General features: G+C 37.6%; 2 protein-coding genes across 3 annotated transcripts in view; both read right to left on the bottom strand.

The window, feature by feature from the left end:
• Positions 1-355: 355 nt before the first annotated feature.
• Positions 356-10,093, bottom strand: LOC139760314 (glycosyltransferase 25 family member-like). Its single transcript, XM_071683308.1, has 4 exons — positions 7,463-10,093; positions 5,772-5,915; positions 4,091-4,252; positions 356-1,252 (listed from the first exon to the last, which is right to left on the bottom strand). The coding sequence occupies exons 1-4, from the start codon at positions 8,717-8,719 to the stop codon at positions 1,136-1,138; spliced, it is 1,680 nt and encodes a 559-aa protein (XP_071539409.1). The 5' UTR covers positions 8,720-10,093; the 3' UTR covers positions 356-1,135.
• A 1,085-nt stretch (positions 10,094-11,178) lies between these two features.
• LOC139760312 (uncharacterized) overlaps positions 11,179-23,810 on the bottom strand; it is a 68,327-nt gene continuing 55,695 nt past the window's right edge. For both annotated transcript variants that reach the window (XM_071683303.1, XM_071683302.1), the window contains exons 12-14: positions 19,065-19,208; positions 16,064-16,225; positions 11,179-14,350 (exon numbers count right to left, since the gene is read on the bottom strand). In XM_071683303.1, the coding sequence (XP_071539404.1) occupies positions 14,123-14,350; positions 16,064-16,225; positions 19,065-19,208 (534 nt within the window). In that variant the 3' untranslated portion in view covers positions 11,179-14,122. The remainder of the gene's footprint in view (positions 14,351-16,063; positions 16,226-19,064; positions 19,209-23,810) is intronic.

Here is a 23,810-nt window from a genome sequence, read left to right on the forward strand (position 1 = left end):
GCCCAGTCCTCTGCTCTTAACGCTACCTCGCTAACGCGGGAAATGGCGAAGTTTAAAAGAATATATATATATATGTATATATATATATATATATATATATATATATATATATATATATATATATTTATTTATTTATGTGTGTGTGTGTGTGTGTGTGTGAGTGTGTGCCACGTATACTGCGAGAACGTAAGTGGTCTTGGCATTATATATTTAACATCAAAATTTGTTATGTATTTTTCGCTAAATGGATATAGCTTGACGTTGACGGCCTCATTGACTCTCGCAGTTCGACTGACCCCAAAGCCCAACCAACCAACCGAGCAGGATAATCGATGTAGTAGTTCAACATGAAAAAAAAAAAATCAGTATGATACATATAAAAAGGAGGAACATCTTATGGGTAAATCTTTTCCTTCTGAGCATACTTTTACCTCTTCTTCCGTGAACGGGAGTATGCACAAAAGAAAAAATACGATGGTGTTAAGTATAGCAAGAAGACAGCGAGAAGTGACTTAGCGGATGATTTTACAGAGGTGTACAACATCTAAGGTTTCCACAGTCAAATCTGTAAGGTCCATACTAATAAACACTAACTATAATTAACAGATAAACATGTGTTAAGACCTTTCTGTCCCACCAAATTCAACACTTAAAACTTTTCTTCTTTATAACAAACTCTTCTCTCTTAGGTTTTCCAAATATTTATTCTAAGAAATGAACCACAAGATACTAGTGGACCGACAAAGAAGAAATTAAACACTCATTCCTAACAACATAATTCAATCATGATATGATTAGCCTATCATCTGTAACAACTTGTTTCGTTAATGATTAGCCAATCATTCCTAACAACTTGTTTCACTCATGATATAATTAGCCTATCACATCACAAAAATTAAATACGTAATTCATCCTTTACTGGGTTGAATTTTTATCACAGACATTTATATTGTGCACTGTAAGGAGTAACAAAAGATTTTGCAGTCTGTTTTTCAAAGTGCAACAACTGTATTCGTCCTAGTCAGATTTCCTTCTTCAACACGCCATCATAATAAAAAACCAGCTACAGTTCTTTGTCCTATAAATGTGATTCCGTTGTGGGAAGAGCTTGTCCCACAACCTGACTTATGGTACTTCACTGCGTGTCACTTATGTAGCCTTCATTACCCTCAAAATGGGTTTGATACACCAATAATGGAGAAACGGAAATGGCTTTTAAAGTCCGATTTGGGAATCCTCTCAACCATTCTATCTGCAATTGGAAGAAGATAAACAAAAAAATTAGATCTGAGCCAAGCAAACCCTTACAACATGGCATGTTAAAATATTAATCAAAGTATGAATTACTCTACAACCTAAGATATCACATCAACAAACAGCTTCAAGTAAATAAAAATACAAATTCAGAATGTCATTTTTTTATTTGAGACGTGTAAGTTTACTTAAAATTAGCTTGGATATATATATATATATATATATATATATATATATATATATATATATATATATATATATATATTTATTATATTTATTTTGCTTTGTCGCTGTCTCCCGCGTTAGCGAGGTAGCGCAAGGAAACGGACGAAAGAATGGCCCAACCCGCCCACATACACATGTATATACATACACGTCCACACACGCAAATATACATACCTGTACATCCCAATGTACACATATATATACACACACAGACATATACATATATACACATGTACATAATTCATACTGTCTGCCTTTATTTGTTCCCATCGCCACCTCGCCACACATGGAATAACAACCCCCTCCCCCCTCATGTGTGCGAGGTAGCGCTCGGAAAGACAAAAAAGGCCCCATTCGTTCACACGAAGTCTCTAGCTGTAATGTAATAATGCACCGAAACCACAGCTCCCTTTCCACATCCAGGCCCCACACACTTTCCATGGTTTACCCCAGACGCTTCACATGCCCTGGTTCAATCCATTGACAGCACGTCGACCCCGCCATACCACATCATTCCAATTCACTCTATTCCTTGAAGGCCTTTCACCCTCCTGCATGTTCAGGCCCCGATCACTCAAAATCTTTTTCACTCCATCTTTCCACCTCCAATTTGGTCTCCCACTTCTCCTCGTTCCCTCCACCTCTGACACATATATCCTCTTGGTCAATCTTTCCCCACTCATTCTCTCCATGTGACCAAACCATTTCAAAACATCCTCTTCTGCTCTCTCGTTAACCACACTCTTTTTATTTCCACACATCTCTCTCACCCTTACATTACTTACTCGATCAAACCACCTCACACTACACATTGTCCTCAAACATCTTATTTCCAGCACATCCACCCTCCTGCGCACAACTCTATCCATAGCCCACGCCTCGCAACCATACAACATTGTTGGAACCACTATTCCTTCAAACATACCCATTTTTGCTTTCCGAGATAATGTTCTCGACTTCCAAACATTCTTCAAGGCTCCCAGAATTTTCGCCCCCTCCCCCACCCTATGATTCACTTCCGCTTCCATGGTTCCATCCGCTGCCAGAGCCACTCCCAGATATCTAAAACACTTTACTTCCTCCACTTTTCCTCCATTCAAACTTACCTCCCAATAGACTTGACCCTCAACCCTACTGTACCTAATAACCTTGCTCTTATTCACATTTACTCTTAACTTTCTTCTTTCACACACTTTACCAAACTCAGTCACCAGCTTCTGCAGTTTCTTACACGAATCAGCCACCAGTGCTGTATCATCAGCGAACAACAACTGACTCACTTCCCAAGCTCTCTCATCCACAACAGACTTCATACTTGCCCCTCTTTCCAAAACTCTTGCATTCACCTCCCGAACAACCCCATCCATAAACAAATTAAACAACCATGGAGACATCACACACCCCTGCCGCAAACCCACATTCACTGAGAACCAATCACTTTCGTCTCTTCCTACACGTACACATGCCTTACATCCTCGATAAAAACTTTTCACTGCTTCTAACAACTTGCCTCCCACACCATATATTCTTAAAACCTTCCACAGAGCATCTCTATCAACTTTATCATATGCCTTCTCCAGATCCATAAATGCTACATACAGATCCATTTGTTTTTCTAAGTATTTCTCACTTACATTCTTTAAAGCAAACACCTGATCCACACATCCTCTACCACCTCTGAAAACACACTGCTCTTCCCCAATCTGATGCTCTGTACACGCCTTCACCCTCTCAATCAATACCCTCCCATATAATTTACCAGGAATACTCAACAAACTTATACCTCTGTAATTTGAGCACTCACTCTTATCCCCTTTGCCTTTGTACAATGGCACTATGCAAGCATTCCGCCAATCCTCAGGCACCTCACCATGAATCATACATACATTAAATAACCTCACCAACCAGTCAACAATACAGTCACCCCCTTTTTTAATAAATTCCACTGCAATACCATCCAAACCTGCTGCTTTGCCGGCTTTCATCTTCCGTAAAGCTTTTACTACTTCTCTATTTACCAAATCATTTTCCCTAACCCTCTCACTTTGCACACCACCTCGACCAGAACACCCTATATTTGCCACTCTATCATCAAACACATTCAACAAACCTTCAAAATACTCACTCCATCTCCTTCTCACATCACCACTACTTGTTATCACCTCCCCATTAGCCCCCTTCACTGAAGTTCCCATTTGCTCCCTTGTCTTACGCGGGAAATGGCGAATAGTATAAAAAAAAAAAAAAAAAAAAAAAAAAAAAATATATATATATATATATATATATATATATATATATATATATATATATATATATATATATATATATATATATATATATATATATATCCAAACATTATCTGGGACTTTAAGTTACTTTTAGTAATAAAGGAACTAAACAACAGAAATTATATGTATACAATTCTACAGAGATTATATTTTGAGTCTTTCTTTTCACAAGACCCCTCTCCCCTCCCTCCCTCTAACATGCACAGCATGATCACTCTACCCAATTAGCGCCTCATATTTCAGAAGTTCTACTTACATGCTACAGTGAGTAATTAACATCACGCCACTGGCTCAAATCTTACAGAAATACTTCACATCCTTACCGTTGGGTGTGTATTGGACATAACGGCAATATAATCGTCAACCACCAACAGGTGTTCGAAAGGCTTACTATCAAGGAGTTTCTTTGCACCTTGTTGATTGATGACGTACCCATGTGTCCCGTGGGATTGGACCACATGTACCAGTGAGTCAGAATTCTCCACCTGTTTCCAAAGAAATGACACAACTCATTACTACAGGTACATTTTTTTTTTTTTTACATTATTTTCCTCCATGCCGGAACTAGATTACAGTTATTTTCTAGCGTTCAAACACCTTTAATCCACACGAGACTTATACAGGGGAAGACAATTGAATTTAAATAGCAACAGGCCACTGGGTGCTCTAGAAGCTGTTAGAGAAAGAGGAGGAGTTCGGTAATTGAAAGAAAAACAGCGTGGTAATAGCAGAAAAAGCATCTCGATGATTTAAAGGGAAATGCATGTAAACTTTAAGCAAAACTATGGAGCCTTGAAGTCTATGCTTAAATATATGTATAGTATGGTCCTACATTCAGCTGCTCTGTTTGATATATAATTCCATTTCCCAACAATCCTACTGAAGAAAAAGTACTCTGCCATACTCAAGCTTAAACGTTTACTTAACGAGTTTGTATACATTACTGCAAGTGTACTCAAGAAAATCTAATCAAAAGGAGTTTCTTAGACTATGATTAAAGCCTATGAAATTCGGAATGCCTGTATCTATTCACCTCTTAATGTCCTCTTTTACCTACCAGAGTCTCTGTAGGGTGCCTGTAAACTATTCCAACTGTCATTTTCCTATGCATATCTTCCTACCACCTAATGCATCAGTCTCTAATCCGTAAATCTATTTCGTACACTGCGTGTACTAATAACATAAATGACTGAGACATTGTAAGAATTACTTACAGAAGGGGATGGGCCTGTTCCACAAGGGCTGCTGTTTCCTTCTTTTCTTTTTTTCCCCTCTTCAAAGCGCACGTATTTACTGGCTGAGGAGCCTGCTAAAACGCACAGCCACCAGATATTTCATGAGCTGCCCATCTTTCTCCTAACTCAAGCCAACTCAGTGTACATTACCTCATGCCTCTGACTCTCTTTTCTTATCAAAAGCAAGTATGTCTCACGCAGAACACTGACGTCCTGTTCCATTTTTAGTGAGAGTATAGAGGGTTCAGTACTCGCTCACACCATTAATGCAAGGTAATGGGATAATCAAGTATTCAATCATACCATTAATGCAAGGTAATGGGAAAATTAAGTATTCGATCACACCTTTAATGCAAGGTAATGGGATGGCTCGTCTAGTTTTCTGATGTTCTTATCTAGCCACTAGTTCTTATAATTTCTCGCAACCTTCTCAACAAGGGGATTGTTATAAAAAAAAAAAATAATGTATCCAACTGAATTCGTTCGTTTCTAAATGGAATATGGCACCCAAATGATAATCTGCATCACTGAGTGATAACATATGAAATTTCAACACAGGTCTCAAGATTTCGATGGCATTTACATCTGTCAATGGAAAGTAATGAAGCAATTTACAAAGATAGATCATCAATCAGTGGCTGTATATATGTTCTTCATTACAAAGTATCATTCATGCTTGAGAACTATTTTACCAAATCTCAAAAACGCTGTAGTTAATGAACATGGAAATGATGGACTAGCAGTTATAAAGTATTATGAGAGAACTTACCCATACTTCATCGAACTGTAAGACCATCCTGCGACCAAGATAAATATAATCCCAGTCAACCAGACTATCGGCCTGGTGTATCATATGCTGCAATTTTTGTCTAAAGTTAGGCTGAAACCGAACATCATCTTCAAACACCACAACCTAAAAAACAAAAATATATAGAAAATATACAAAATTATTCAAAGCCTCTGCACTCACTCAAAATATAAAACTACTGCAAACAGCTGATAGCATAACAGGCAGCTTGGATAGAGATACGCCAGATATACGAATTAGAATGCTGTGAACACACGGGGCCCAAAAACTATGAAAGGTCATGAAAGGAATGTAAGCTTACAGGCTTCAGCCTGGAGAAATATAAAAAACAAAATCCAGCCTGTTCAGAAGTGCTATTGTTTACAACTGAGGTATGGAGTCAAACAAACCTACAGAACTAGTGTGGATACATGTAAGATATGGTCTTCAGACACTATGAAGGCACAAGTTTATGTTTGCGACAAACTGGCAACGGCTACCATATATGTTAGGTCTAAAAACGGGAAAAAATTCTCTCTATAAGGCAGTGTGTGCTGTGAGCATTAGAGATTCTCCAGGCTATATTTAAGGAGTCACGGACAGACAGACCTCTCTGAAACTACATGCTGCTATACCCCGCAACCCTTAGGTTGAAACTTGAAAGCGAACACAGCTGGTACTGAAGACACTTTTTTGGAGAGAGAGAGAGAGAGAGAGAGAGAGAGAGAGAGAGAGAGAGAGAGAGAGAGAGAGAGAGAGAGAGAGAGAGAGAGAGAGAGAGAGAGAGAGAGAGAGAGAGAGAGAGAGAGAGAGAGAACCATAAAGAGAACCCACTGGATAACTCAGCGGGAGAAAAGGTCCTTCAGTTTTTAAACCCTACATTTCTTTCCTTTGCGATCTGTCCCACGAGAATGAGGTCATTATATCCACATGAAGGAGGACTCACCACAAATTCAATTAAGAAAATAAATACCCTCAGGGGTGACTCGGAGACACACTGGAATCTGTCTCTTCTAAAGAATATCCCCGAAGCCACAATGTCTGATTACTGTACCAACTGATGGTGGTTGCAAATGAGTGCAAAAGACCCATTCTTTATTTCCTCCAAAGGTGATTTCCTGAGGAGGGCTGAGGCCACCTTCCTCAAATCATATGCGCCAGCCTAAAGCCAGGTTGAACCCATAAAACGATTTCTTAATCCACAGAGATATTCCCTATTGGAAAAGGCTTCCAGTTCCCAGGCTGCACAAATATAAGGGTCACCTCAATCATCTTTAGTGAAGTCCAAGAGGGATCTACGAGAGGGCAGTGGGCATTATAGCATGGTATCTTGACGAAGACTTCTAGGATTGGATGACGATGGGGCTAATTCTCAATTCAACAGTTTCATTTTCAGTCTAAGGTTCGACTTTTATCTTAACCCGTAAAGATATTATCATTAATGCGATTTCTGTGTAATTCACTAACTCTCCTCATAGACCCTAAAAATTTATATGACAAAGAGAATAAGTAATGTGACAACCAGGCTGACTAGAGAGACCCTCTATTATAATGTAAACACCTTATGATAAATACACCACCCACTTTGGTGGTCACACATTGTAACTCCCATTTGATGTGAAATTCTTCAACTAATAATGCTACATTTACTAAATAAACTATCGTGAACTTACCTTTTCGTAGCCGTTTCTGACAATATCTTGCCAGATGTAGTAATGACTAAGTGTACAACCAATTTCACCAAAGGTCAAGTTTGTTTTGCTCCAGGCCCAGGGGTTCTGAAAGTCCGAAAACTGTTTAACACCGAGCTGTTCTAAGTAACTTGCATTTAACTGCTTCCCGTCTATTCCATCATATAATTTCACATCTAATCCCAGTTCATCAAAGTTACGGTACATTCGTTCACGTCTTTCTGGTCGTCTAGCCAGGTTAATCAAATATATCTCGTCAAATCCAACTTTATCTTTCTTGGGTAATGGAGGGACATATTTAATGAGAAGCCGAGACACTGGCAGTGGTGGATGATCAACAAGAACTTCTAGCTTGATACTTATGAGGTTCTCATAGTCCAGTTCCAGTTCCTGGTCTTCCAGCCGTGGGGTCATAAATCCATACACTTCAGAGTTGCACACATACATATCAATGCCAGCATTTCTAGCAGAAATGGCAAAGGTAATGATGTCATCAATTGGTCCATCATAACCACTTACATCATTTGGGGAGAAAGTGAGAACATCTGAGTCAACTCGTCTCAAGTCAACAAGGACACAAGAGTGAACCATTGGGACAAAGAAGCATCCTCTCATCCACCGGTAGAATATGGGAAGGTACTCGTATGTACGCTTATACCAATAGTCTTCGGTCATTCCACCCCAGAAATTGCTGTAAGTATCAAGTGAAATCAACATGGGTGCTACTATGGCTTTTTCCTCCTTCACCAGAACATGAAGGGTGTCACTTTTTGTTATAAAAACATCCATGTCTAGGAACCAGATGTAGTCGGCCCACGTCTGTCTCGCAAAAGACAGAGCTTCCTCTTTCATCTGAATAATGTTATTAAACCTTTCCTCGTTCCACTCGGTACCGTACACATCACCTGGATAATATTTTGGCGATTGTTTGTCCAATTTCACATTACATGAATGATATTCTTGCTGTTTATGTGCCAACCATTCTTCCAGTATGACGATTGTCTTATCTACATTATGATCTGATCTCATAAAGAGCGACATTCTGTTCTTTGGGTATTCCAAACGCTCGAAGAGTGTCAAGAAGTATGGCAGGGTATGCTCCTTGTTTCTCGCTAAAAGTACCACACAAATCGTAGGCGCTTTGGTTTCATATTGAGTGACTGTTTTCTGTGTCTTTATATAACTCACCAGAGGAAATACTATTAATATCAATCGTAAAATCGTTGAAAAATAAAACATTTTCTTTTTCCTCTGTATGACAGGCACGTTGTAGGAGAGGTGGTTTGAAGAGTTCTGCGGCAACTTTCAGCTGCCTGGTACATAAGTAATCAGACTAGAGCTCCAGCACACCATCACACCTGCACTACCAACCAACGGTTGATGAACGACGAATAACTATTATTTCCTGTATATCATACCAACAGACCAATGGGTTTAGGCCTAAAGAAGCTGTTTTGTGGCACTGAAGAACAGAAACTCATGGATTACTATGACAGGTAGAGACATTTTTTTTTTCAGAGATCACATAAACTTTTCATTTATCTCTTCCTCAAGCCGTGTAAATTTTTTGATTTGCCTCTCAATAACTTTTGTTAATTTCTCTAAGTCTTATGGTCTCTGTAGATTGTCTTTATTTCTTCTCGTAGCCTATCTACTACCTGTTGATCCCAGAGTGCCTTACCTACCCGTAAAATAAAAAAAAAGCTTAACTAAATCAGCTGTGCGTGTGATAAAAGACTAAAGTTTGGATTAATTTGCTGCCCAATTTGATTGATTTGATGACTAATTTCCTTACCTTTTCTTTTACGGTAACAAATGTTTCAGGGTCACAGAGTGAACGACGTAAAGAAATATTTTGTTGTCATGAAAGTGGATGAATAGAATAAACTTAATGAAACATTAAATGCGGATAGTATGCACAAGTTTCAGAAGTTGCACGATAACAGAGACTGCAAAACCCTCTACCAGTAAATTACATATGAATAATGTACACACACGTCAGGACCCAGCACAAGCCACGAACATTCACCTCTACAAATTTATTCATATTCACGTGTCCCACACTTGTGGAAATGAGGAAGGTACTATATCCAGTCATCCTTTCACGTTATTATTAATGTGCAACGCGAACATTCATCCAATTTCCCAATTAATTCAAATACATTATGTCGCACGCTAGGTCGGACGTGCCCGAGAGAGCTTCATATTTTAGTTGATATATACAGCATAACATTAACGATAGTTGCTGTTAATATATTAAGAAGCTGCGCTCCATACTTAATGTAAAAGTCTGAGCAAATAAACTATTCTCTTCGATATTCTATTTTGATGAAAATGTTTCACTAACAGAATTTTTCTGCATTTTTCTGTCGACAAGCAAAGCCGTTCACCATTGTGTTCGATGATTACATACATTTGTTTGGGACAGATGATGATAATGTTCTTTGATGGGTTTATTGGTCGGGTATAATAGAATGGTACAAACTGACAAAAGGACGGAAAACATGTTAAACAACAATGCTTTGCTACACAAGGCATACACGGTGAAGTAACAAGGCAATGGGCTATTGGAGGTGCAGGATTATGGCGAAGCAGAGATAAAGTAAGGTAGCTCGAATAATATGAGACATACTTGGCAGAGGTCATGTGATGCTGGTGACGGTATAATAGGTGTCAAATGATACAGAATTGCGTGGAAGTGCGTGAAGCCAAGACCTCTTGCAGACGGACCACTAGGTGTCGCTCCTAGTTAGCTCCATCAGTCGTACATACCAGCAACTCAGTGTCGCTGTATAGTGGTCCTTGTGAAGGGGTTTCCTACAGAGAAGCGCCTCTGCAAAATAGCAGACAATATATTATCAAAAATTTGTACACTGCAAAAGAGCAGAGAATATATTATCAAAAATAATACAGAAACATACCTGCTTTTTGTCTGGTACGAAAATGTTACACAGCTTCTCCCATGCCTTCCCTCTTGATAATTTATAGCTGTACTCATTGCACTTCGAGTCCCAAATCGCTGGTAGCTGTTCTACTCCAATAATAAATCGGTCTGTACCAAACTTGACATTGTACAACTGCTACACCAAGTTCCGCACAAGCCAAGTTCCAATGACCGACTGGCTGGCTGTAGGCTTAGTCTGGTCGCATGACAGCCACCGAAAGCAGTCGTGTGGAAAGATCTACGCAACGGGTGTCCACCTGCAGCACGGATCCGCGTCTCCCTGTCACAGACGCCCGTGCGAAAGCACATTATTCAAAACCAAGGAAAAACATGGGCGTCACCGAGTGGTCCGTCTGCAAGAGACCTTATTACAGCTGCTGCTCATGACGGGCGGAGGCGATGTCCCATGCGATTCCTGCTAAGGTGAACGTCGGGGATGAGGCACCACAATGAAATCTGACATGAAGATGAAATGTCAGGAGTCGTGTTGGGACATTTAGTGACGGAGACGCCCTTAAGGCGGCTGAGGTTGGAGTCACATCGCCAAGAGCTCTGGTACCTTGTAACTTGTAGTCTAGTGGTGAGTTAACTGCCTGACTGGAATGCTGCTGTGATACCCGGGTATGAAAGAGGCGGCGAGGTCAAGTCTGTCGAGATTAACTATTCCTAAACATAATTAGAAACATCAAAATCGAATGTCGCAAGCTTCTGACCTTTCTCCCTGCTGGTGGACTAGAGGTTAAGACCATAAGAGCGGTAATCATACAACAAATGTTAAATCTACTTTAGAGGACTGAAGCAAGAAATGGCCCATCAAAATACAGAACTATACTGTACATTCAGATATACATGAAGAAAAATAAACTAGCATAATATGAGGGTGTTTAAACTTTATTTTCTTCAGTAACAAATATTACTACCAAGATGGGTTAAAGGGGATTTCACAGATTGCATAAAGATCTCCAAACAAGGTATATGCTTAGCAAGGATATTGATAAAACAAAGTTTGGGTTCTTTAAGACATCATCCTTACATGATCAAATGGTATGCACTAACACTAAACAAGCCACTTGAAAAATTGCTCAAGGGCTCATGTGAAGATGGATGGGTGCCAGAGAAGTAGAGGAAAGCAAATACTGTGCTTCTTTACACAAAAGGCAATAGATAATAAAACTACAATGCTGGTTTGTGCTACTGATAATCATTCTATATAAACTCCTATAAAGACAGTCAAAATTATGTAAATTAGTTCTTCTGAGGCAAAGAGGAGAGGACTCACTCAATGAGTGAACAGCCCTTGACCTTTATTGAGCATCTGTTACAATGCTGTTAATACTAAGGCACAAAATTTTGTCTCTAAATGATGTAGGGAAGTTCACAAAACTTCAATAAAGTCTGCACTGCTGTGGTGTCATTCATTACAAACTTGGCCCCTCTACCCTGCTTCACATCGCTCAGAAGGAAGAACAGCCACAAAAGGGTCAGTTCTTTTCGTAAGATAAGGCTAACACCAGAGTCCACACTTCTGCTTTTAAGTGACCTTTAGGCATTGGTTCCAGAGGGGCTCCCCAAACCATGGGTATCTGCAGAATTTTCTTGATGTGCCATCAAGCTTCATATAACTCTTCTGGGAAATCTCTTGATGCATCTATCCCTTTAACCACAAAGAACTTGTTCATCTAAAATGTCACTATACTGACTTGTAAGTTTGCTGAATCATTGTACATCCTTACAAATTTGAATTTTTCTGATTTCTAATTGACAGTAAGATTCCATAAATCTGATGATTTACTTGAAAAGATATTCACTCATTTCTATCAAGAAACAAAATCAGTAATGCACTTTTATTATTCAGCAATACAAAAGTTAACTTTTGTAGTTCTTTTTACAGAATCTTGGTCTGCTTATGAGAAAGAAACTGTTGATGTAAAGCCTTTACACTTACTAAAGTCCCTACTTAAACACTTATCCACAAAAAAGGGACTCTTTCTTTCCTATTTATGTGTCTAACTTGGGCAATCTTTACAAGATCCAGTCAATTCAAAAGTACTTGCTAGGGAAAGAAATACTGTATGAACAGGGCTGTTATCTACTTTCTGTCAAAGACCATCTCTTGGGGTATCAAGCCACCTATGACTTGATTTTCCATTAGGTAGGATTATTGCCTTTCACTCACTACACATATCTTGCCTGATTAAGAAAGCTATTTCTCAGCCTCTATGCACATGTATGAGTACTCCTAAGTCTTCAATCATCTTAAAATACTTTGTTTCTTGTTGGCCCATTACAGCATACAACCATTTACAGTATTTTTTCATGACTTCGTTGTTCAAATTTCTCTTCATTGCACTCTCTTAAGTTCTCCAATGCCAACTTGTATATGTATACCATGTTTAGATCTTGCAATTTCTCTTTCCTATTCTGTACTTGTCATTTTCTTTTAAAGTTATCAGCAAAACATCATATTAAATTTTCATTTTTATCTTTATATCTATATTGGATATCATTATCATGTGGAGTACTGAGGCTAATGCCGTTTTTTGAATAACTCCTATAAAATTCTCCATCCAATGCAGTCAAATCTGCTACTACCTTGAATTTTCTTTTCAAAAGAAACTCAATCTATTTTCTTGATGTACCTCTTTACATTCTATTTTGCCTTTTTTACCCTAGAATCTTATGGTTTACTTTGTCAAATGCCTTAGCAAAGAAAGATAATAGCCATTCTCTTCCCCACCATCAATGCTTCATATACAGTATATTTCTATAGTGCTTTTTCAGCTGTGTTTGTTAACTTTTGTCTGGTATATATCCGTGCTAACCTTCATTAATTGTTTTTGTAATTGATTAGGTGCCTCCCTATATTTTTCTTTATCACTCTGGCAAAGAGTTTAATCACATGCAGTCAAAGTTTATTTCAACAGCATTTCCTTTTTTGTGTATTTGGACTTTACTACTACAATCATCTAGGTTCTATATCATGTGCTTCAATGTTTTTCTTACTGATCTTTTGTCTTTTGGGATGATCAGTGATGTGGTTCAGGATTATATGTGAAAAAAAAAGTAAATCAAAATACATAAAATATCTTCTGAATAAATCATTCCCTTTTAACAATGTTGTTATCTATTTCTTAGTAATTAAGAGTAAGTACAAAGGAAATCAAAATATGACAGCGCAAGTAAAGCAAAAGCACACTGAAGAAGTGTATTTGTGAGAGGTCACTCAGTGGATAATTGTGCAAAGGTAAACAACATCCAAAGATTCTACAGAATATTCTGTATGGTCTATACTGCTAAATATTAACAGAATGTAATAGGCACACAAACATACGGTATGTGTGGAGCTATTACCTCTTCTCTTTCTTACCCTTTTCCACTATTCAACATCAATATTTCTTTTTCCATATCAAACTACTGAATTCTTCAAAGATTAATCTATTATCTTTTCCAAATATTTATCTTAAAAATAAACCTGAAGATACAGGAGAGTATTCCATCAAAGTGGAAATTAAACACTTTTCTAACAACTTGTTTCAGTAATGATATAATTAAATCATTATATCAAGAAAATGTACACAAACAAAGCATTGACTATACAGTTCATCTGGATTATCACAGCACTTTATGTTGTGCACTATATATAAAAAGCAAAAAAAATCTTGTAAAATGGTTTTCAAAGGGTAATAATTGAATTCTATTCACAGTTCATCCTTTGTCAGTCCATTAGCTCTAAAATCCTGCTCACTTCTGCCCTCTAGATTTGACTCCATTGTGGGAAAAGTTTGATCCTCAGCCTGAAGTACGGGACTGATCTGCGTGTCACTTACATAGCCTTCATCCTCCTCAAAGTGTGTTTGATAAATCAATAATGGAAAAATGGAGTAGATATTTAGATTACGGACTGGAAACCTTTTCAACCAATCCATCTGTAAATCAAAATGGGGAAAAAGAAGTTAGAGGCAAATAATCCCCCAACAGCATGGCACGGCAAGTCAAAATATTCATGAAATGCTACATATGAACTACTGCGTAAAAATTAGGATATCCCCTCTGTGATCAGCTGAAAGTGCCCAAACATACCAGTTCTGAATATGAAAACTGATTTCTATCCTCAGGAGACTAGTAAACCTAATCAAACTTATCACCTTGGACTAAGTTACAGAAAAGGTGAGTGAAGGTCAACCGTACAGTGGCTCTTACAATTACAGCAAATAGATGATTATTTGTACCTATAAATTAAAAATAACAGATATACTGCCCAGTTCTCACATTCCACACCAAAAGCAACACAAAATATTTATACAAACGAAGCACCCTCAGAACACCAGAATTGGTCATGAGAAACGATCCCCTGGTGTCTTCTATAAACATTCATCTGCTCCACTCTCAACAATGCCTCACCTTCTTGGTCTTCCACACTCACAAAAGGAAATATAACAAAGCTGTAAACCACTCACAATAGAGCACTCGGAACAATCACTGGTTGCCTAGCTCCCACACACATTAAACACCTACACAATGAAACAAAGATCCTCTCAATACAATCCCACCTCAACTCGTTTCTAAGCTATGTACATCACCCCTCACTACAACTTCTCAAGCATCATTTCAACATATCCCACACCCTTCATGCCCATAATGCAACTACCATATAGAAAACACTGGACTTACTGCTCAACTGCCCTGTACTCTCTACAAACCACCACACACAAGATATGTTTTGGGACCTTTACTCTTCTTGATCTATGTAAATGACTTACCTGAAGGCATAGACCCTTACCTTAACATGCTTGCAGATAATGCAAACGTCACAAAGGTAGTGAAAAGTGAGGAGCATTGCATCATCTTACAAGGGGACTTGAACAGACTCCAAAGTTGGTCTGATACTTGGCTGATGAAATTCAACTCAAGCAAATGGAAAATAATCAGGATGGGACAATGCGGAATTGGTCTCATTATGATTATCATCTACCAGGAAATAAGCCTCGATTCTTTGTATGAGAGGGATTTGGAAGTTGAAACTGTCCCTAACCTGCTGTCAGAAAACATACACAAGCAACTGGAACCTCTGCCAAAGGTGGTACTAACCATACTCATCATACCTTGGCTTCAAAATCTAGGTTAACTTGGAATCCAGAATGTTGACTGTTAGTATGCTCTCAAGCATATAGCTCTCAAGTCCTATATAGAGCTTTTCCAAATTTTATGTTACAATCAAGTGATTGTGAGTAACATTAAAAGCCAGAAAAAGCATGAATTGTGAAAAAGGTAAATCTTCATAAGTTATGAAAAAATAAATCTTCATAAGTTATGAAAAAGACAAAGCTTCATAAGTGTTAACAAATCCTAATCATATCAATCCAGACAGATTCAGATGTTTACACAAAATGTGGTATGGTATTTGGCAAGTTTTCAAGGTGAACAAAGTTCCTTGGCCCCTGGTGGTGCAGGAATAAGTACAAATAACTACAATGATCTTAATCATCAAGTTGACAAAAAGAAAAATTATCAAAATGAGGTTACAAACAATCAAATAATTTCTCTTGGCACTCCAACATATAATCTTTCAGGTCCTATTTTCTTATGAAAGAATAAGAAAGCTCTCTTATAAATATTTACCTCGCTCATCATATTCATACCTTTGGGAATGTATCAGATATAATCGCAATATATTTATCAACAACCATCAAGTGTTCAAGTGGCTGACTATCAAGGAGTTTCTTTGCACCCTGAAGACTGACGACGTAACCATGTGTCCCAAGGGAGGCATGCACATGTACTAGTACATCAGACTGCTCCACCTGTTTTTAAAGTAAAGATATACCTCATGATATTACTGCAGTTAAACCTTTACAAGATTTACCTTCATGCACCCTTCATTTACTTGACTTCATACGGAGTAATACTCAGATTAATGAGGCACAAGTAGAAAATACAAATGACTTACAGAGAAATGCTTGAAAACTTTACATGTAACTAAGGAGGCACAGATAATGTCAGTCACAGATTTGAAACTAGGTATTTATCAAGTCTGATCTGAAACATGCTTACATTATGGTGCTACACCAAACTACTCTGACATGTAAATCATCTCTTAAACTAGCAATCCTGTTGAAGAAAAAGAATTTTTCAAGTTAAAACATTTACCCATGAGTTTCTATCCATTGCCCGGAAAAAATCATACAAATCGAGCCTGAGGCATCCTCTCAGATCGAGATTAACAAAGCTTTTGATAATTTGGAATACATCTATCAAATCATCACTTTCTCTTTTCTATGCTGAAAGGAATCCTTTTAGTTTGTACTGTAGTCTCTCCTTCGTTCTATGCCTTTCATCCTGTAGGATGATCAGAACTGAACACATTATTCAAGGTAAGGATGCACAAGTGAACTGATGAGTGAAGATTAGTTTCCAAGGTCCACTGCCCCACACAGGCCCGTGAAAGTGGTGTAGTGGTCAGTGTCAAATTAGTCTGAATCTCATGAGCCCAGTTTAACAGTTTGTTAAAGTCAGTTTAAAGCTTCCTATATTCAATTTCTTTTGTAGATTTATTTTCCAGCAGTGCAGTGTCTGTGAATTTTGATTTCTAACAAAGCAGTGTATTATAAATGTCACTGATATATCATAAAAAGAATGGAAAAGGCTTTTCAAACATGACCATATAAATTTGTTAAAATCCATGCTGATAATAGTCTATTAAGTGATGACCCTTTAAATGCAATACAATCATGTTTCAAATGATGGTTTCCATAGGTTTTCCAACTACAGACATTAAGCTGATTGGGCAAGGTCTTATTAAATTTTTCAAACATCAGGGTTGACATACTTTGGGATATTAGTTCTCTTTTCAGTTGAGATACATTTGCAAAGGTTTAAAATCTTTGATTTGGTGTGAGTGTCTTGAATCATGTCATCATTTTCTATAATCAATGGAACAATGGACTGGGTACTGACTTTCCTACTTCTGACAGTTATAAAAATTCCTTAGGAATTCTTTTGGAATTCTGTGCAAGATATGACTCTAAAGTCTTTTGCATAAATTTGCAGCCCTATATTTCACTGTTCCACCATGATTGCTTAGTTTTGGAAATTGCCATCTGCTGCACATTGACTCCTTAGTTCCCTCTACTATTTTGAGTGTTTTACCGAAGCATTTCCAAGCTGCATCCACTGCATGCTGTTATGGAAAAAGACCATCTACTGCACATTGGCACATATGTTCTCTTAACTACTTTGAACGTTTTTCAAAGTTTTTTACAAGCTACATCCACTTCATACTGTCTTCATCAGTGGTGAAGATTAATGAAATTTACAAATTCAAAATTGAGTATTTTTCATTATTTTCATGTTCACCAGCATTAAAAGCACTTGCAAGTTACATAAAAAGTAATTTGTCTAGGATTACATGTTCTAAACTTTTCTCCAACTTCAACATTATTGGCAAAATCCTCATTTGAAGCTAGATCTAAGTTTAATACTTTCATGTCTTGAGTAAGTATTTCAATGTACCATTTAAGGATGCTCTCAAGCAAGTTTAGTTTGAGCTCATGCTCACAGCTACTGGAAATGAATTTTCTTTTCTTAGATACTGTTATGTTAATATCACAACCTTAAACTGACTTTTGTTTATTGCAAATTTCTGCTAACAAGTCATAAAATCTTTCATCTACTACTATTGTCTGAGCAGAGGCCCTGTAAACTAATTGTATTCATCTTTTTATGAAGCTTACCTCTTAATTTACACAAAAACTAGATCATAAACAGTTACAAAATATGGGGGTACAGGATCAAAATTTGATCAAATGAACAGACACAGCTGCCTAATTACTGTCCCATTACTGTTAAAACAGAATGTACCCTGGAATTGTGTGTTTAACAAGGAAATCTGTATTTTCAGAGATGCCAATTATACTACATTTTTTCCAACTATATTGTCTTAAAATATGAAAATTTGCTTTAAATACTGCATGCGTTACAATGTAACATACTGATATATGACAGGACTCACTAAGGAGGCTGACAAAATACACAGCACCTAGTTTATTCAGGAAAAACCCATCTTTCGTGAACACTACAGGCCCTGCATCCAAGGCTTCTTGATGTACACAGCATCACTTCATGCTTCTGACACCTGTTTAACTTTGTTATGGAATAAATGGCTCATAAACAACACTGAAGACCCATTCAATTTTCACCACTGACAGTCACCACTAATTCAAGGTAATGAGATGGTTTACTTACATTATAAATCATACCACTAATGGAAAGTAATGGAAAAGTTTCATATCTGGTTTTTAAAATGAATGATGCCATATTCAGCCACATGCTTTTAATATTTTGTTGCAAATTTCTAACAATGAGGATTATTTTCAAATGAAATATTGTTTACTATGTTGTTTGATGGAATATGAAAAAAAAGGATAATCTAAATCACCAAATGATAAATGTCTGAAATACTGTTTCAAAATTCCCAAGGCAAAGTAATCAGGCAATTTATGTTAGTATTATTGGCTATGAGTTTTTTTTTTCATTACTTCATCCAACATGCTTGAGAACTATTTCATGAAATCTAACAAACATTAACTTCATTAGCATGAATATCACTGACAAGCAGCCATAATGTATTACTCCACAACTTACCCATAAATCATCAGATTTATAAGTCTTCCTGCGACCAAGATAAATCAAATCCCAGTCGACCAGTTCATCCGCCTGGCCTACCATAAGTTTCACCTTTTCTCTAAAGTTGGGCTTAAAGCGAATATCATCTTCAAACACCAAAGTCTGTAAGCATAAAAAAAAAATTAGAATATGTGCAAAGATCATTCATACCTTGAACAAATGTCAACAATGGATAATTGACCTATGGTGCTGAGGAAATAGCTGTAAACATCAAAGTCAGTATTTAATATGTCATTAACTTGTGGGTTAACATATACAGATCATGGGCAAGGGAGTTGGCCTAAACCCAACCCAAGTGTTCATTCTCCCCTCGAAGGATCTGGCTAAGGCTCAAAATTCAAGATATTGTACTGCAAACAACAAAATACAATACGGGTTTTCTGTGGACTATATATGAAAAGACAGATCACAATTACATGTGAAACCCCCAAGAAGGCGTGGTTACCAATTTACACTCGAAGATCATTCCTATTTAGTATAAAAGACGTACTAAATCACAATACTACTGCTGATAGTATACAGAATAAGTTGATGAGAACATTAAGGCCCAAAGCTGCTTGCCTTCCTACCTTCAATAACAATATCAGAAACATTGAGGGCCATTTAGCACATAAATTAATAAAAAAAAAAATTAATGTGTACCTAGCGTGCAAGGCTGTGAAAAGTATGTATGCATACAGACATCAAGCTGAAAAATCCTGTCGGCTTAGAACAACAGTGCAGCATGTTCACCAACTGAGCTATCAAGGTAAACGACCTAGGATAAGAAATCAGAGCCAGTGTAAGGTACTTACTGTCCATATAAGGTATAGTTTTCGGAAAGCACAATACACAAGCACAATAGCAAGTTCGCAATGACCATCATGTATTGGGTACGTGTAGGTTATGAAAACTGGTACAAACCATTTCTTTCCAAGGATATCTTTATTTTTTTTATTTTTTATTGTACTTTTCGTTGTCTCCCGCGTTTGTGAGGAAGCTCAAGGACACAGACGAAAGAATGGCCCAACCCACCCACATACACATGTATATACATAAACACCCACACACACGCATATACATACCTATACATTTCAACATATACATTCCCACATGTACACATTCATACTTGCTGACCGCCTATCTTTCCGGTGGGAGTACAATGGCCTTCCTATCTGCTGATATACTACTAACTAGGTCGTGGCAGCTCCGCTTGAGCCAATCAGAAAACACAGAATTGTCATAAACCCACATAATCATGACAGTCTGACAAGTGTGTGTGTGCGTCAGGAGAGATTCTCTACTTACAGTGGGAACATCTCGTGATGAACACACCCACTTTGGTCAGGCACAGTAACTACCATTATATGTGAATTCTTCAGTTACTACAACTACTTTAGGTACTATATAAGCTTTCAGGAACTTACCTTTTTGTAGCCTTTGCTGACAATATCTTGCCAGATGTAGTAATGACTAAGAGTACACCCAATCTCACCATAGGTCATATTTGTGAATCCCCACGGGTCCTTGTAGTTGGTAAACTGCTTTACACCTAGCTTTTCTAAGTAACTTTCATTCAACTGTTTCCCATCAACTGCATCAAATAATTTCACATCTAATCCCAGTTCATCAAAGCTACGGTACATTCGTTCACGTCTCTCTGGTCGTCTAGCCAGGTTAATCAAATATATCTCGTCAAATCCAACTTTATCTTTCTTGGGTAATGGAGGGACATATTTAATGAGAAGCCGAGACACTGGCAGTGGTGGATGATCAACAAGAACTTCTAGCTTAATATTTAGGAGTTGCTCATAGTCCAGTTCAAGTTCCTGGTCTTCCATCGGTGGAGGAATAAATCCATACACTTCAGAGTTGCACACATACATATCAATGCCAGCATTTCTAGCAGAAATGGCAAAGGTAATGATGTCATCATTCGGTCCGTCATAACCAATTACATTATCTGGGGAGAAAGTGAGAACATCTGAGTCAACTCTTCTCAAGTCAACAAGGACACAAGAGTGAACCATTGGGACAAAGAAGCATCCTCTCATCCACCGGTATAAGAAGTGGCGGTACTCAACTGCACGCTCGTAAAAATAATCTTCGGTCATTCCACCCCAGAAATTGCTGTAAGTATCAAGTGAAATCAACATGGGTGCTACTATGGCTTTTTCCTCCTTCACCAGAATATGAAGGGTGTCACTTTTTGTTATAAAAACATCCATGTCTAGGAACCAGATGTAGTCGGCCCACGTCTGTCCCGCAAAAGACAGAGCTTCCTCTTTCATCTGAATAATGTTATTAAACCTTTCCTCGTTCCACTCGGTACCGTACACATCACCTGGATAATATTTTGGCGATTGTTTGTCCAATTTGACATTACATGAATGATATTCTTGCTGGTTATGTGCCAACCATTCTTCCAGTATGACGATTGTCTTATCTACATTATGATCTGATCTTATAAAGAGCGACATTCTTTTCTTTGGGTATTCCAAACGCTCGAAGAGTGTCAAGAAGTATGGCAGGGTATGCTCCTTGTTTCTCGCTAAAAGTACCACACAAATAGTAGGCGCTTTGGTTTCAGTCTGATTAACTGTTTCTTGGGTCCACACATAACTTGCCAGTAGAAATATAAAAAATATCGAACGTAATAAATGCGAAAACCGGAACATTTCACTGCGTGACAGCAATTGCTTGCTACACTGTACCAGAGGTGGTTTGATGACGTCTACCGCAAACAGCTGCCTGGAGGATAATCAGGCTAGAGCTCTCGTACACCATCAGACCTTAACTCTCTGCCAAAGGTTGTTGAACGATAAAAAAAAAGCTATAAATTTCTGAGAACTAAACATATGTATTCAAACAGCAACTGACTAATGTATCCTAAAACAGCTGTTTGTGACACTGAAAGAGAACATACTCATTATTACGACAGTAAAAAGACATATTTCGAACAGTTCCTGTAAACTTTTTAAGACTGCTAAGGAAGTGCAATTAATCAGGTGTGGATCTGAAGCGAATTGGAGGATCAATCTTCCTCCTCCTGTCTTCTCTTTCCCTCCTTGCTAACATGTACCCTTCTGGATAAAATTAGTAAGATATTCTATCTGATTAATAAGCTTTCTTTCCACAACTCCAGCAATATCAGGTGCGTTTTCCCTAATAAGATCCATAAATTCCAGCCTTTACCATATATAACTAATCCATCGCATGTGTACATTATATTTAGTCTAACATTACCGTCTATTAATATCTCTGACCTCTGCAGCCCGTTCTCTTGCCTCATTTGGTGTCTTTTCTTTTCTACTGTATTTTCTATACATCTTTCTACTTAATTAGTCGATCACGTGAGATGAATACCCAATAGAATTCCATCTTACCTTCAAGTTTCTTCGCATCTGGCAATTCCTTGGCCTCTAGGTAACCTTTTAAAGAGCATTTTTTTCTTTACCCTATCTTCTATATAGACTGTATGATTCAGTTCAAAAAATATAATTTATGATTTTACGTCAACCGACCTCCCAGTTTTCTAATCTTTTTAATTTTGGTGCCACTTATTAAATTTATGGCCAAGTCCTTCAGCGTCGATTCATCAACGTCTGTTAACTTTCGCTGAAATCTCCACTTTGGGTAACAGGCACTAATCCTATTATGATATACACTTTTCTAAACTCTTCGTCAGCCAGACAATAAATTTTTCCCAATTACTCTACATCTAACGATGCACACACTATTCTTTCTACATTTTCACTTAGTTTTCTTTGCATCTCTTTCAATGTCTGCAGGTTTCTATCCAACTACATCAGTGTTCACGCTCTCAGCCTGTTGACCAGCCCCAGGAAAACCGCAACTGCTCCAACTTTATGTAAAATATTCCGAATAGTTTTTATGCTCTGTATCACAAGCATTTCCTCACGTTCAACATGCCTCTCGAGCATAGATACTTCTGATCTTTGCTTCTCAATCATTGTACCTTCTTTCTAATAATTTCAGGTGAATAGCACAAACTGAACTAATGCTTTGTTCAAGCCCCTTAAAAACATGTTCCAACTCCCTGAGTTCCTCTCCGATCTGATGGCAGTCTTCAAAGGTCTTTGATTCGATCTCTTGGCTTCTTTATCTCCTCCTCCAACCATGTTAACTGCTGATTTCGCCTCTCAACAAGTTTTGTTAATTTCTCCAGCTTAATGGTCTCTGTAGATTCAATCTATATCTTCCCGTGACCAACATCCAAAAGATCTTACCCTGATTGAAACCATTTCTGACATACAAACATAAATGAATACAATACAGTGAAACAAAAAATGCCAAAATCTGCTGTGCGTTTGATAAAAAGCTGAAGTTTAGACTGAACTGTAAATCTAATTTTTCTTACCTTTCAATGGTAAATTTTCAGGCTCATACAGATCATAGAGATCTTGTTCGGGAACCTTACCCTGAATGAAACCATTTCAGATTTATAAACATATCTAAATACAATACAATAAAAAAAATGCCTAAATCTGCTGTGCGTTTGATAAAAAGCTAATGCTTTGGACTTTCTGTAAATCTAATTTCTCTTACCTTTTTATGGTAAAGAAATAATCCAAAAATTATGGAAGTGGATGGATGTAATAAAATGCCTAAGGAAACATTACATGCGAAGTTTTAGTATATTTAAAAGGTTATTTCACGATTTGGGAAACCGCAAGTGTAAAATCCTCTACCTGTAAACTACAA

This window comes from Panulirus ornatus, chromosome 36, assembly GCF_036320965.1.
Source record: "Panulirus ornatus isolate Po-2019 chromosome 36, ASM3632096v1, whole genome shotgun sequence".
NCBI classification, from domain to species: Eukaryota; Metazoa; Arthropoda; class Malacostraca; order Decapoda; family Palinuridae; genus Panulirus; species Panulirus ornatus.